Source organism: Acomys minous, assembly GCF_964271855.1.
Source record: "Acomys minous genome assembly, chromosome: 7".
Lineage (NCBI taxonomy): Eukaryota > Metazoa > Chordata > Mammalia > Rodentia > Muridae > Acomys > Acomys minous.
In genome coordinates this window covers 72,493,021-72,509,088 of record NC_140488.1, presented here as the reverse complement: position 1 = coordinate 72,509,088, position 16,068 = coordinate 72,493,021, and the positions used below count along the sequence as shown (strand labels likewise).

Below are 16,068 nucleotides of genomic sequence, written 5' to 3'. Positions count from 1 at the left end.
GACTGAAGCCCCTTGACGTCAGCCCAGCCTTTGGTGGCCCTCCTATGGCCCACTAACAGTCACCTGGAAACCTGGGGTAGGAAAGAAAGGATGGAGGAGTCCTAGCGGCGCAGAGGAGCTAGCAGCGCAGCTAGTACTGACCCCCACTGATCGTCTCTTCCTTCTCGAACTTGGGTTGGCGCTAAGTTTACAGGGACCTCAGGATGGCTTAGGGGGCAACTTTTTCTATCCAAGCCACCATGTATGGAAGCTGCCTTTTGGAAAAAGAAGCAGGCATGTACCCAGGCACTCTCAGGAGCCCTGGAGGAGGCAGCACAGCCGGAGTGGGCACCTCTGGGGGCAGTGGTAGTCCGCTGCCTGCCTCCAACTTCACTGCAGCCCCAGCTTACCCACACTATATGGGGTATCCTCATATGTCCAATATGAATCCTCACGGGCCTTCGCTGGGAGCCTGGAGCTCACCCTACAGTCCGCCCCGGGAAGACTGGAGTACATACCCTGGGCCGTCTAGTACAATGGGCACAGTGCCCATGAACGACTTGACCTCGAGCTCCCCGGCTTTCGCCTCCCCAGACTACGGCAGTCTGGGCCCCAGCGGCGGTACAAGCAACGGCAGTAGCCTGTCAGCCCCCGCCAGCGAGTCACTAGTTTCCATCGACTCAGGCACAGCCGGCGCCAGTTCTCCCAGCAGGAGCCGCCATAGCCCCTACGCGTGGATGCGCAAAACTGTGCAGGTGACCGGTGAGTAACCCGTCGCTCCACGCTTCTTACCTTCCGTTCTCTACTTTTGGTTTGCTTGCCCTCTTATTCTTCCCCTCACCCGCCACGCCGTGTCCCACAGGAGAGTTAGGCTAAGTAGCCCACAGCGTAGTTGGTTGGCGGGATAAGTACTTCCCATCTTCGCGCCTGGGTTCAAAGTCGGCTAAAAGTAGCGCTTGAGACTAAATCTCTCCTGGGGGTTGTTGGGGCTTTTAGTTTGGTTGGTTTGGTTTGGCTTGGCTTGGCTTGGCTTTACCCTTCCCGGATAAGTCAAGGGAGTAAGCGCATGGACAGTGTTCTTAATAAACCACAACGATCGGATTCCAACCCTGTCGTTGTCCAGATGGGAAAACAGAAGCTCATAGGTGATGAACGAGGTGAGAGAACAGCTGAGGTTGTCACGATGCTTGCCGGTTTTATCTCTAAATCTTTCCCTACTAGTATGGAGACTCCTCAAAAACTGGTGATGCTCAAGTTAGTAAGTGCTTAGCTGGCTTAGTCGTCCAGTCTAAGAAGGAAGCAGCCCGGTGGAAAGCTTCCTTCGCCCAAATTGGCAGTAACTGAAGCCGATCGCCTTTTTCCAATGCCCCTTCCCACCAAGGGAAACGTTGAGGTGGGCAAGGTTACAGCACTGAGCTGTCATTTCATATGACACAACTCTTACACCTGCCAGGCGCATCCCTTAAGTGCCTAAAGCCCTCATCGCTATTCCAGCAGGTGTCCACAAATTTGTAGAGGCAGAATGCAAGTCTGAGACAGCGACAACACAGGAGATGGCATAAGAATCCCAGTTTAAGGTCTAATGTCTCTGACCAGCAAGCCCTGGGCAAGCACCTGGAGCGGAGAGCTGGTGGGGAGGGAGGCGCGTAGAGGAAGTGAGGGCTCGGCTTTAATCTTGCACTGGAGGAGGATGACATGCTTGTTTTCAGCTGTGGTTGTTCTCTTATCACTTTATTATTCCAATACTCACTCGCTGTCAGTAGAGAAAACCAGTGACATTTGGCTATCACATTCACCCCTCTGGGGAGGCACTGGCATTTATCCATAATGACTATGCTGTTCACAATCCTGTATTTTCAATTCTCTCCTCCAAAAAACAAAGGAAGGAGGATAGAAAGGCCCATTTCCTACCTTCGGGGGAATTTTCAGCCAGGAGGAAGCTCCAATTTCATTACTAGGGTGGAGATCCCAAGTTAAAAGGAACACTTAAGGACTTGCTGAAAAGCCTGTGGTGGTAAACATTAAAAAGAAAAAGAAAATATGGGTGAATCATGAAACATTTTTAAAAATGGGACTAGGATAGGGCATTCATTTCCAAAGAGGTGGTTATATCTATTCTTGGGGGTAAACTTAACATCCATTCACCAAAACCTAGTAAGAAGCAAATCACACATTTTTTTTAAGGAAATAAAAGTAGCTACTGTCTAGAGTTATCCTTTGAAATACTTTCGGGGGAAATATCACTGGCTTGTTTTTTGTTTCTTTGTCGAGAATAGAAAACAACATGGGGGAAAGGACACAATAAGAAAATTATCTTGTGATGAACTTTCTTTCTGTTGATGAGGGAAAACCATCACAGTTTTCTCTGTTTTTCTTTGTCTTCCATATATATGGGAGACATATACCTACTTCTTCAGGTAATTTTGATGCCAAGAGAAGTTGTGTACCTTCATTTGTTAAACCTGACTTAATCATGCCACCTTTGCAAAGTTTTCTCTTCAGTGTTTAGGAGAAGCTTAAAACTGAGAATGATATTCCAAGTCCTTGAACTCTTGGCAACTCGTCCTAAAGATGAAAATTTGTGAATTCCTAATAAGTTAATATCATTCTTTTGTTAAATTCTTGTAGGTCAGGTTGTTGCTTATCAATAATTTAAGAAGATGATGATTATGCCTAAGAGCACCTCATGGCACACACATAAGGAACGATTTGCATAAATTCTGGAGATTCTAGACTCACTGAGTCTCTTTCATGATACCAGGCCATAAATTCCACAAAAATAAATGTCATTGCCCCATTGAACACTCTGAACCAAAATGTACCCCCTTTATATGCCTAGAAAGCAGAGCAGGTGTCAAATGATTGTTAAATGGTGAATGAGTCAGATCTTCCTAAGCTTTCTGCTCACCTGTAGCACTGTGCCTCAACATATGGTTTAGGACTAAGAGGAAAAATTCATGGACAACAGAAAAGAAGTAGCTCTTCCCTCAATTAAGACAATCCAGTGAAAGTTTCTTCCATTAATGAAGATAATTGAAGAAGACTTAAGTTAGTGTGTGTTTGTGTGTGTGTGTGTGTGTGTGTGTGTGTGTATGTGTGTGTGTGTGTGTGTGCCACTCATTACAGCTGTGATTTCTAATGAAAGCAAGGAGACTGACATATAGAATAAATCACTGCCTTCCAGAAAATATGATTTTAAAAGGCATATATTTTTCTTAATATTATATCTCAAACATGTCATTTCAGAATGTATATGCAATCTATCTTATCCAAAAGTTTCTATGAATGTTAATATTTTCATGCAGTCTCACATTTTAAACAATGCCAGTGCATGAGAACAAATTATTTTTTCACTGTTTTCATTAGTGCAGAACAGAGTCCCTGTATGAGTATTGCACAGGCTGACTCCTAGGCAGAGCTGGAAAGAGCTTTCAGTTTATAAAAGGAGGGGAAGTAATTTTGATTGATTCTGATTAAGCCACACACCACTAAGGAAATACTTTAAAAGCTGTATTCAATTGGGACACCTCATAAACTGAGTTGCTTAACAATCTCTGAGGTTTGTCATTGCATTTCTAGGTTTTTCATATCTTGTTGGACAATTTCCTAAATGAGTTTGGACGTACTTTTTAGTTTATAAGCAGTAAGGGATTGCCTTTAGGGGAAAAGTCATCATGGTGGTAGTGTCTATGTAAGAAAACGGCTTTCTTCATTTTTTCTCCACTGCAATCACCGTCATGGTCCCAAGGCTCGGTAAAGGCTTTGCTGCTTAGCATCACTTTGGCTGCTAGTCTCTCCACTGAACACCATTTCAACCACACTTATGGTGACAATGGCATCCTATATAGTGACATCGTCTTATGATCTGTGAGGGCACTGCCTCTGGGTGGTGGGAGGGACAATTATGAACTATGGAGGTCTTTGTGGAAGAAGTAACGAAAATCTCACGTCAGAGAAATGGAAGTAGTCTTTAGTAAATCTTAGACTTTTTTCTGGTCCTAAATTAACTCACAATATCAGCTGAGGAGGAAATCCCCCGGTCTCAAAATGCCATTGTCCCTGGAAAATAAAGGAACTTAAACCCTAAAAACAACTACTCTGCATGCTTCCTTGGTATTTGGCTAGAGTTACAGGAATGTGGACATTATGCTCTGTAGAAAGTGCCCAAATCCCTTCACTCAGGGAAGAGGCTATGGGGGAGAGACATGGTTCTGAGAAGACAGCACAAGACAAGTGCCAGGAAATTTCAATTGACTTCTTTTTGTAAACTGTGCAGGTAGTATAGTACCCTGTCTTCTTGGAGTTTTAGGTCTTATCTATCAGAATGGACCTACAGACCCTTTTTAACACTTGTTTAGCTTTGATATGCATCTAGGCTCTTCTCATTGCTCCTTTCTTCGGAGGTTATATTGCCGGAAAGGGTGAGCATTTTCATGGCAAATAAAGAGGCCTGGTCTTGACTTTATTGTCCTCAGAAGAAACTGCAAGAGGGGAATTTATGACCAATGGGGGTGGGGAAGGACCACAAGCTTTCCAGAGTTCTTGAAGTCTGGTTATATTTACTGATTAATTGACTGAACTGAAGACCCAGACGCACATAAGTTGAATTTTAACCTCTCTGCTTCAAGTTAAAATGTAAACTCAGTCCCTTTTTGATCAGGAAGGGTTTTAAGAAATATATCTTCAAAGATATATTTTGAATCTGAACTTTGAGGTCCTGAAAATAAATTGAACGTTGGGTTGTTGTTTTCATCCTTCAGTCTCCATTCTGTCTTTAGAATATTCCAAAACACAGATCTCTGGTTTCTTATGCTTCTGCGTGGAGGAAAGTTGCTTGCCTGGGACTTAGGGTTCATCACTTCAAGGGAGGGCATTCTCCTTTCACTGAGTAGTCCTTCTGTTATCCAGCCACTTAGTTGACTCCTAAGGTAGATCTGCTTCTACATCCATGCCCCTCCTCTTCCTGGAGATGAAAGGGTGTCTGACATTTGTTTAGGGCTTGTAAATTCCAAGCCAATTGGTTGGTGTTCCTGAGTGTAAAAGAGGGTTCAGCACGGGATCCATGCTATGTAGCTCCTTTGTTAGGCCTGTGCTGGCATCTTAACACCTCAATGGAGTTTAGGGACCCACTTTAAAGAGTCTTTGTCCTACAAGTCGCCCCCCAAAACCTCACATCAAAAACAACCAGAGAAGATCAGAAGAAGTGTCTAAAAGCCACAGAGGGGGGAAAAAAAGAACAAGAAGAAGAAGCAAGATACTAGAGGGGCTTAGAGAAACTGAATAGAAAGGGAAAGTTCCTAATCACCTTTGGGAAATTTGAAAGGAGGAATAACACTCTGTTTGAAGGAGAGCATGAGAAATTAGCTAGATGTTGTTGTAACACAAACCAAATGTTTGGCTATCTTTTCAAAGCACGTGCAGGCCTCACGTCATTCAGTCTGCTTAAGTCAACACTCCCTCCTTCCCCCATTCACTAGCCACTTAGAAATAAAAAAGCCTTAAGACTCCCACAGGAAAAATATTACTTTTCCCAATAAATAATAGGAGCTATTTTGAAACATGACTTGCTAAGTATCAAAAAAAAAAAACATTCTTTTTAAGTTATACAAATTCTTTCTAGGTAGTACATGTAACTATAAGATCTGGATTGCAGAATAGTTTATCACACTTGGGATTACTCTTTCCAACCAGCTTAAACTGGGAATAAATCTAGCATACTGAACTGAGAGTCCAAGGTACATCCTAGGGTTTACGTTACTAGGCTCATCAGCACAAATTCACTTACCTAAACTGAACCTTGGTTTCCTTGTCTATTCAATGGGCATAAGACATTCTCTGCATAATTTAACAGAATAGATAAAATACTGGAAAACAGCCATGAAAGAATTGCATAAAATGTGATTAATGAGGGCCGGGTGTGGTGGTGCACACCTTTAATACCAACACTCCAGAGGCAGAGACAGGTGGATTTATGTGAGTTCAAGGCCAGCCTGTTCTACGGAGTTCCAAGACAACCAGAGCTATTATACATAGAAACCCTGAATCAAACAAAACAACAACAAAAATCAAAGTGTAATTGATGGTGGACGTTGCCATTACTGTTAATTAAATTGTTATATGTGGATGGGAATATGATGAAAAGTATGGTTTGAGTGTTTTGAGTATTTTAAAAGTTTTGGTATAACAATAGATCAATGGTAGACTAGCTGTAACTTGACTGATTATTTCAGGAGTTTCAGGAGAAACATTAAAAGGATGTTTGTTTCATATATATGGTGAGAATGATGGACAGTAATATAAACATCCAGTTAGGTATAGATGATAATGCATTTAATGGATAAATAGACATGACATATTTGGTTTAAAATACAATTGCTTTATATTTTAAAATAATAAATGAAAGTAAGAAAAGTAACTGGTTCCTTCAACCCATATAATCTCCAAAGGAGAAGAATAAGATGAAATGTCATGCTTTCTCCCCCAACAGGAAAAACCAGGACAAAAGAAAAGTATCGTGTGGTCTACACCGACCATCAAAGGCTGGAGCTCGAAAAGGAATTTCACTGCAATAGATACATCACCATCCGGAGGAAGTCAGAGCTGGCAGTTAACCTGGGCCTTTCTGAGAGACAGGTACTACCAAACATTCCTACATAATCATTTCAATTGCCTAGGGTTTGGAGGAAAAGGCAAACCAGAGGACAGATGCTTTTCTGAGCACTCCTAAACCCACACTCATCCTATGTTGTTTCATTGGCCAGTGGATTTATTAACTATTTAATGGGTGGGTATCCTGTTGGCCTGGGAGCAAGACACGGAGCAGAGAGGTACAAAGGGATTAGGATTCCAGTATAATTCATCAGTTAAGTCCACTTGATCTGGTCCCTCAAGTAGTACTAGCAAGTGTGAGAAGTGGAAGTTTCACAGCTATGGCCACTGTCTGCTTCCTACCAGTCAAGCTGCACATGGACAGAGCTTTTCTTTCATTCAACATAGGAAGTGTAATCTTCTCTGATCTATACGATGTTATGATGCCTGACTCAAATTTAGTTTACTGTGAATACTCAATGAAGATCAAGTGGAGATCAGCAGTCTCCACTCATTCACACTTTGCAATCACATGGTGTGCACACAATGCACACCTGGTGATTTTACCCTGAAGTCTAGGAGTGATGCTGGAGAAGTAAAAGTCCGTAATACATCGCCGTATCTCAAGCAGTTTGCATTCCATCCGTGTGTTAATACCACTCTGGTGTTGAGTTCCAATGAGAAATGGTTTTCTTGTTGGAATTTCATGAGCCTGTTCACCCAGTTGTAGGTGTTAACGTTTTAACATAAGGAAATTTCTCTTAATGGTCAATTGGACCCATGGCTGCTGTCCTTTCTCTTTCCGCATCACCATGTTAATTAGTTCTGCTTGTTTGGCAGAGAATGCAAGTGAGTTGTAGCATATAGAACCCTGCAGGCAGAGTCTAGGCCTAAGTTTGGGGATTTCAGTCTCATTTCTTACCAAGCGCCTGCCCCTCTGAGCCGCAGCTGTTTAGAATCTGTAAAATGGCCACACTTCACAAGGCCATGAGGCGCAAATGAAGTGACACGAGCATGAAGGGGCATTGTCAGGCCAGCACTCACTGTGCTGTCTACACTCAGGGTGTTGTCCCCATTACATATAAAGCATTTTGTGTTTCAGGTGAAAATCTGGTTTCAGAATCGCAGAGCCAAGGAGAGAAAGATGATCAAGAAGAAAATCTCCCAGTTTGAGAACAGTGGAGGTTCCGTGCAAAGTGACTCTGGCTCCATCAGCCCCGGGGAACTGCCAAACGCTTTTTTCACCGCTCCGTCTGCTGTCCGTGGATTTCAGCCAATTGAGATACAGCAGGTCATAGTCTCCGAATGAGGCAGGAGCGGAGATACGGAAGCACCCTCCCTCTTGGAGTTTCTCTTTTGCCTCTAAGATATCAGCAGGGCAGTTGAAATTGGATGTAATTCCTTGTAAGGTAGAATTCCAAACAAGTAGACACACAATGAGTTGGAGATATTTCAGAAGACTTAACATTCAGACACCATCCCCAGAAAGCTCCTATTCCATACTGTCCTGTGGAGGCTGGACAGAAAACTCTGTGATAAGCTTTGCTACTTAAAGTCTAGACCCAAGAGCCCTTCAGACTTTGTTCACAATTTCAAAAACTTGCTTGTGCCTATGCTCTTGTATTTGTTATTTCATTCTGAGTGTCATCACGGTCTTTTTAAAGGAAAGGAGTAAGGTAACCAGAAATTTATCTCTATATACCTTTTCAAGGAGTAATTTTAAAGCAGCCAGTTTTCTTAGCAAGCTAACCTTATAAAATGGCATCAGGAGGTGATTGCAAATTTATTGCCACTGGCTAATCAAATGAAGATCATTTTTGCTCTCAGATAATACTCACCTGCCATCAACTACCTAACCATACAACTTAGAAGGTGTACCCATTTCAAATCTTGTCAAAACAATGAGATCATACTAAAATAATATAAGCTGGGTTAATTGAGTTGACGGCAAGGCAGACAGATATTCAACACAGAGAATAAATGCTGCAGTTCACCACTTAAAAGCGCACAATCTCAGTAAGCGAAAGTGCTGCAGTGAGCAGGGTGTCCTGGAGCTTTTGTGGTGTTGGCACAGTGCCCTGTTCATACATCAAAGTGGCCAAAGATTAAGCCAGGCTTCCTTTTAAAGACAAGGTCTCACAATTATCTGTTTGGGGATTGAAAATGAGAACTGTGTCTTCCCAGTCCTTAAGAAAACGTCAGAAAGGGGACTTATGGTCCCATGGCTCCTACTGAGGACACATCACTTAGTGCTGAAAGATTTAAGAAAAGATCTCCCACTTCTGACCTGTCCTCTTAGAAGCATATTCCTTACAACACATTTATAAGGAAGGCATCAATCACCCCGTTTTACTGATAAGGAAAATGAGGTATGAGCATCATGTCACTTTGCAAAGACAGAAAACAAGATAATTACGGATGCTGATGAGGACCTCTGCCTACAGAGGGTGATCTTGCTCTGTTTGGAATGATAAGTCCAAACTCATTCCTACTACTGAAGAGACACACACCTTTGAGGAAGCTGCCCTTTCTTGTTGTAAAGCTGTTAATGTTTCTCCAATTCTCTAGATATTTTTTTACAAACTGGATTTTTTTCCTAATAGCATAGTAAAGAAATTTTCTCTCAAAAGATATGTGTATTATTTCTCTGAATTCTGAGTAAAGGACACACCCCTGACTTTTATGGCCACATTACAGTGGTATATACTGGAGGCATGTAGACAGAAGAAAGATAACACTAAAGCTCAAAGGTTGCACTCCAAGTAAGCTTCAATAAGGAAGAGGGTGGATAGGGGCAAGGCAGAAATGAAAACACAACAAATGACCAACGGTGCTCAGTGGAGTATGTGGGGAATTAAGGAGGGTTATTTTTCTTTTCCTTACTTTTTAAATTTATGCATACTATTTTTTTCTATCCTCAAATAATGTGTATACTGTAGAAGAGTCTTTGCAATTTATTCAGTGTTCCAGTCTTCAATTACTTTACTGAACACCCTTGATCTTATCTTAGACTTTGTGGGCAACTACAAAGAAAGACCATGGGAAGGACCTGGCTTATTTCCAGATAGAGAAGGAACTAAGGCCCAAGGAAAGTTTTCCACTGTTGGCTCCGATCCAGAGAACTGGCCATTTCTCTGGTTGAGACATTTTAATATTACCAAGCCAAGTCAAAAAGAGAAGGGAAGCCAGTGAGAGAGAATTGGAATGGAGCAGCATATCAGAAGGTGGTGTGAAGAACACTTAGGAGGTAGTCATCAGTCTGCAGAGCATTGTGTGGGTTTATATATATCAAAACCCATCAGGGTCTATACTGTCAATGGGTAGTTTCTTGTTTGTCAATTATGCTTTCAGAATGCTACAAAGTGGCTGGGACTGTAGCTCACTTCCTAGACTGCTTGCCTAGCATGAAGCACTAGGTCCAATCCCCAGCACTGCATGAATGGAGTACAGTAGCTCATGCCTATAATCTTGAGTTACAGATGAAGATGACACTAGAAATCTGAAAAGATAAGGCCCCAATGGTAAACTCTTGACGATAATGAGTCTTTGAGACCAAAGCAATAAGTCTCCCACAGTGGTAATTTTTGTTTTGTTTTTCTTTTTTTCTTCCAAGACAGGGTTTCTCTGTGTGTGTAGCCCTGGCTGTCCTGGAATCACTCTGTAGACCAGGTTGGCCTTGAATTCACAGAGTTCCTCCTGCCTCTGCCACCCAAGTGCTGGGATTAAAAGCTTATGTCACCACCCTGCTCACAGTGGTAACCTGACAAAAATGAGAGACAGAGAGACAGAGAGAGGCAGAGGGAGAGAACTCAAGAGAACTCAAAATGTGGAGGCCAGAAAATACATGGCTATATAATGAGTTTGAAGACGGCCTGGGTTAGATGAGACCCTGCCCACCCAACCCCCCCTCCAAAAGATATTGCAAAATAATTACAGCAAAGTGATTAGAACTTTGATAGCAAAAAAGGAAAGAAATTCATTAGAGAGTTTAGTCTATAGAGATAGCCACATTATATCATTTAGAGTCAGTCTATCAAAGGGGGATTACTGGCTCTCATAGTCATGCTTAAATATGCTTCTGAGGAGAGACACAAATAATTGACAATCACTGAGTCTCTCCTATAATGGTAACTAATAGGTATGAAAGGTAGGTGCAGACCTGGGTATGCGGATCATGGCATTTTCACAGTGGCAGTACAGAGCAAGCAAGTCCTGTAATGTGTATCCTTGGGGACAAGATTGTACATTGATAGTAAAATTACATAGTTAGTAAAAATGGTATTAAAAGGTTCTAGTAAACTGAGGAATAAGAACTCGGTCTCTAGTTTTACCTGATTCTGTAACTGAAGAGCTGTGGGATTTTTGGTTAAGTCATCTCACCAATAGGAGTCTGTTATATCAATAGTTTTTTGTTTGTTTTTCCGAGACAGGGTCTCTCTGCGTTAGCCTTGCCTATCCTGGACTCGCTTTGTAGACCAGGCTGGCCTTGAACTCACAGTGACCCGCCTGCCTATGCCTCCCAAGTGCTGGGATTAAAGGCATGCACCACCATGCCCTGCCCTGTTTGTTTGATTTTTGTTGTTGTTGTTTTATTTGTTTGTTTTTTAAGTGCTTTGGATTAACTTTAAAGGTTTATTCTAATTTTGACCTTCAACGTGTTTTGGAAGGTTCCATATACTTTACCCTTTTTGAAAATTCAATCTCTCTGTCTCTATCTCTGTGTGTCTCTGTATGTCTTTCTGTCTGTCTCTGTCTCTCTGTCTGTCTCTGTCTGTCTGTCTGTCTCTGTCTGTCTGTCTGTCTGTCTGTCTGTCTGTCTCTGTCTCTGTCTCTGTCTCTGTCTCTCTCTCTCTCTCTTTCAGGCTTAAAATACTCCAGTGGGAGATCTATTGCTTTGGTCGCAAAGGTTCCTATTGTCTTCAAGATTGTACCATAGGGCCTTATCTTTTCAGAGTCCTAGTGTCACTTTCATCTGTAAAACCTAGATTTTGAGTTCAATTTCACCAATCTCTGAAATTGTAGTTTGGAGCTACCTAATTAAAACGCAGATGCCATTGGAAGGGACTGACACCTAAACTGTCATTTTTTTTTAATCCCTTTCAAACCAGAAAGGCCTTATAAAGGTCTTCTCTAAGAGGATCACATGAAATGTCCCTAAGCAAGAGGGAACCCCATGAGATGAGAGATAATTGCTACAAAACAATAAACTCAAAGTACTTAGACTCTTGAAGTTTTTACCTTTACTTGTACTTAAGCATACATTTCAGGTAACTCCACAAATCAATTCTGTGCAGAGAAAATGTCTCCTCCTCTTCTTCTAGTACAGCGTTGTCTGACCTTGAGCTAGCCTGATAAGAGGGAGGGAGGAATGGGAGGATACAAGGGATGGGATAACCATTGAGATGTAACAAGAATAAATTAATAAAAAAATAAAGAGGAAAAAAAAGAAGAAAGAAAGAAAGAAAGAAAAAGAAAAAGAGAAAATGGTACAAAAGGGTTTGGTGATTTAGCTCAGTGGTAGAGTCTTGCCTAGCAAGAGACAGGCTCTGGATTCATGCCTCAACTCCAGAAAGTGAGAGAGAGAATTAATAAAGAAAGAGCATGCCTGGTATGTAACACACTCCTCTGACTTCCACAGACTCCTGCACACATGCTGTGCACACACAATAACTCGGGCACACAGATAAAATGGATACTATGAAGCAGTGGTTTAGAACAGGAGTAAAGAGATAGCAACACCTAAAGCTACTGCAAGGAACACAAGGAATGCCTGAAAGGGGGTGAAAATCTGCTTTCCAGTAGTCAGGTGTTCAATTTTCAATGAAAAGTACTGGTTGCAGGTCGGGCATGGTGGCAGCAGCCTGTAATCCCAACACTCAAGAAGCAGAGATAGGTACATGTCTGTGCGTTCAAGGCCAGCCTAGTCTATATAGTGAGGCCAGGACAGGCAGGGCTACACAGAGGAACCTGATCCCAAAAAGCCAAAAAAAAAAAATTCTTATTGTAAAACTATCAATGAAGTATAGCCCATATGTCCCAAAAGAAATTACTCGATAGTGTGCCTGAGGAAACACATAGAGCATCTTAAACAGAGACTTTAAGTCCATTAACATAAATTTGCTTAGATGTTAGGGATGCATGTAAAAAGTGTCTAAAGGAAAGATGAGAAAGTCGTATGTGGACTAAGAGAAACAAAAATAAAGATTACAGGTGGGCACTGTGCATGCAGCTCAGCTGGTAGAATACTTGCCTAGCATGCCAAAGGCCCTGGCTTTGATCTCCAACACTGTATAAAACCAGGCATAATGGTGCATCCTGGTAATCTCCTGCTTCAGGTTGATAGAGGCAGAAGGATCAAGCCTTTAAGGTCATCCTCTGCTACACAGCAAGTCTGACGTTAGCCTGGCATCCATGTGACCCTTTCTCAAAATAAACACACATTGACTAGACAACTTTTTTCTTACAGTTCTAGGCTCTAATCCAGGCTGTGTATGCTAGGCAAGTATGCTACCCCTAAGATACACCCCCAACAAGCCCTAGCTTTTTTCAGTTGGAGACAGGATTTTACTGGCCTTAAACTTGCAATCTTCCATCCTCAGCCTCCCAAACAGTTGATATTGCATTCATGTGCCACAATGCCCGTCTACTAAGAAGGTTTCAACACTACATTTGAAGTGACAGAAAAGGGAATCAGGGAACTTGAAGTGGATTATTTAAATTGCGAAGTGTGAGCTGGTCGTGGTGGCGCACACCTTTAATCCCAGCACTTGGGAGGCAGAGGCAGGCCGGTCTCTGTGAGTTCAAGGCCAGCCTGGTGTATAATACAAGTCCAGGACAGCCAGGGCTAACACAGAGAAGCCCTGTCTTGAAAATACAAAAAAATAAAAAAATAAAAAGTATGTAGTCTGAGCAGCAAAAAGAATGAAGGAAAATAAACTGAAGAGAATCTAAGAATCCCATAACACAATACTTGCTTTGTCAACATGCACACTGTGAGTGTAACAAAAGGAGAACATAGACCATGAAGTGGAAAGAACCTTGAGGAAGTGCCAACAGAAGGCAGCCTTCACGGGAGGGAAGCTGCCCACTCTTACTGCAATTTAATATCCATCTTTGATTGCATCCATAGGACAACCTTGGCTGTATAGTGAGTTTAAGACTAGTCTGAAACCCTCTTAAAAAAAAAAAAAACCTCTTTTAAGCCAGGCATGGCGTCACACCTTTAATCCCAGCACTCAGGAAGCAGAGGCAGGTGGATCTCTGTGAGTTCGAGGCCGGCCTGGTCTACAAAGTGAGTCCAGGACAGCCAGGGCTACAAAAAGAAACCCTGTCTCAAAAAACAAACAAAAAAAGGAACTCAAACAACCAATAAATAGACGAAGGACCTGAAGAGCTGTTTCTTAAAGAAAGGCATAGAAATAGCTAATGGCTATGTCAAACTTGCTGAAATCACTAATGGTGATGGTCAGTGTTACTTGTCAACCCTACAGAATCTGGAGCCATCTGGGAGATGGGCCTCTGACCATGCCTGTTCATCTTCATTATCTGATTTATCTGTTTATTCAGTTATCTTGATAAGACCTATCTCAACTGCAGACAGAATCATTTCTTGGACAGGGCATCCTGAAAGGTACAAATAGGAAGAAAGAAATCTAAGTTTCAGCATGCACATCACTCTCTGCTTTCTGATTTGCAAATGTGATATGGCCACCTGCCTCAAGTTCCTCCCTCCTTGACATCCCCAACATGATCGGCTGAGCCTAAAACTGCGAGTTAAAATCAAGTGGTTTTTCCTTAAGTTGCTTTCATCAGAGTATTTTATCACAGTGACAGGAAAAGAAACTTAGGCATTATCATCAGGGAAATGCACATTTCCCACAATAAGACACTTCCTTATGCAAGCTAGAATGATTCTAGAACAGACAAAAGCTAACTGTTGGCTAGGATGTGAAACAAAGAAATCTTCTGCATACTCTTTAACAATGTAAATTTCCAGCAACCACCTGGTGCCTCACAACCATCTATAATGTGATCTGATGCCCTCTTCTGGCCTGCAGGTGTACATAATAATAAACAAATCTTTAAAAAAAAAAAAAAAAGAAAGAAAGAAAGAAAAAGAAAATCCATTATGCAAAACAGTATGGAAATTATTTTAAAAGACTGAACACAAAAGTACTACCAGGTCAGTATATGCATACTAAAAAAATGGGGTTCACTAGCCGGGCATGGTGGCGCACGCCTTTAATCCCAGCATTCGGGAGGCAGAGTCAGGCAGATCGCTGTGAGTTCGAGGCCAGTCTGGTCTACAAAGTGAGTCCAGGATGGCCAAGGCTACACAGAGAAACCCTGTCTTGAAAAAAAAAAAAAACAAAACACAAAAAAACCAAAAAAAATGGGGTTCACTGAGTGTCATGAAGTACACTTTTAATCCCAGCACTCAGGAGGCAGGGGCAGGAGGATTTCTTTGAATTTGAGGCCAGCCTGGTTGAAAGAGCTATGTCTAAGATAGTCAAGGTTACACAAAGATTCCCTGTTCTGTTTGTTTGTTTGTTTAGTTTTTTGAGACAGGGTTTCTCTGTATAGTTCTGGTTGTCCTGGACCTTGCTGATACACCAGGCTGCCTCGAATTCCCAGATACGCCTGCATCTGCCTCCCAAGTGCTGGGATTAAAGGCCTGTGCCACTACCCCTCCTCCATGGCCTCTGCATCAGTTCCTGCCTCCAGGTTCCTGCCTGCTTGAGTTCCAGTCCTGACTTCCTTTGATAAAGAACAGCAATATGAAAGTATAAGATGAATAAACCCTTTCTTTCCCAACTTGCTTTTTGGTCATGGTCTTTCATCACAGCAATAGAAACCCTAAGACAGTATTTCACCACAGCAATAGAAAGAAAGCAAACTAGAGCAAGAGGTATGGACCAGTGCAGAATACTTGATTAGCATGAATGAGGCCCTGGGTTTCAACCTCAGGATCCCTTAAAAATATAAATTAAGATTATCAGAGATGAAAATAGCATTGCAAAATAATTAAGTAATCTTAAAGAAGCTCTCATCTCTCCTTCCCCCCTCCCCTTTGCCCTCTCCTCTCTCCTTCCCCTCCCCCCCTCCTCTCTCCTTCCCCTCCCCTCTCTCCCTTCCCCCTCTCTTCTCTCCTCCCCGTCCCCCTCCCCTTTCCCCTTTCCTCTCTCCTTCCCCTCCCCCTGCTTTTCCTCTCCCCTCCCTCCTCCCTTTCTGAAACAGGGTTTCTCTATGTAACTAACAGCCCTAGCTGTCCTATAACTCACTCTGAAAAACAGACTGGCCTCAAACTCACAGAGATCTACCTGCCTCTGCCCCCCAAGTGCTGGGATTACAGGCGTGCACCACAACATCCAGCTAAATAGCAGTCTTGACATAATACAATTAATATTGATGGACCACCAAAGTCCAAAAACAGAAAAATACAGAAGCATTGGAAAGCACAAAGAAAACATTTACTAAGATGTGTACTATGTGGGCTGTAAA

The 16,068-nt window shown here is 42.3% G+C and overlaps 1 protein-coding gene across 1 annotated transcript; it reads left to right on the top strand.

The window, feature by feature from the left end:
* Positions 1–239: 239 nt before the first annotated feature.
* CDX4 (caudal type homeobox 4) lies at positions 240–7,882 on the top strand (the record flags this gene model as incomplete). Its single annotated transcript, XM_084789535.1, has 3 exons — positions 240–741; positions 6,467–6,612; positions 7,670–7,882. The coding sequence occupies 3 exons, from the start codon at positions 240–242 to the stop codon at positions 7,874–7,876; spliced, it is 855 nt and encodes a 284-aa protein (XP_084645661.1). The 3' UTR covers positions 7,877–7,882.
* Positions 7,883–16,068: the final 8,186 nt, after the last annotated feature.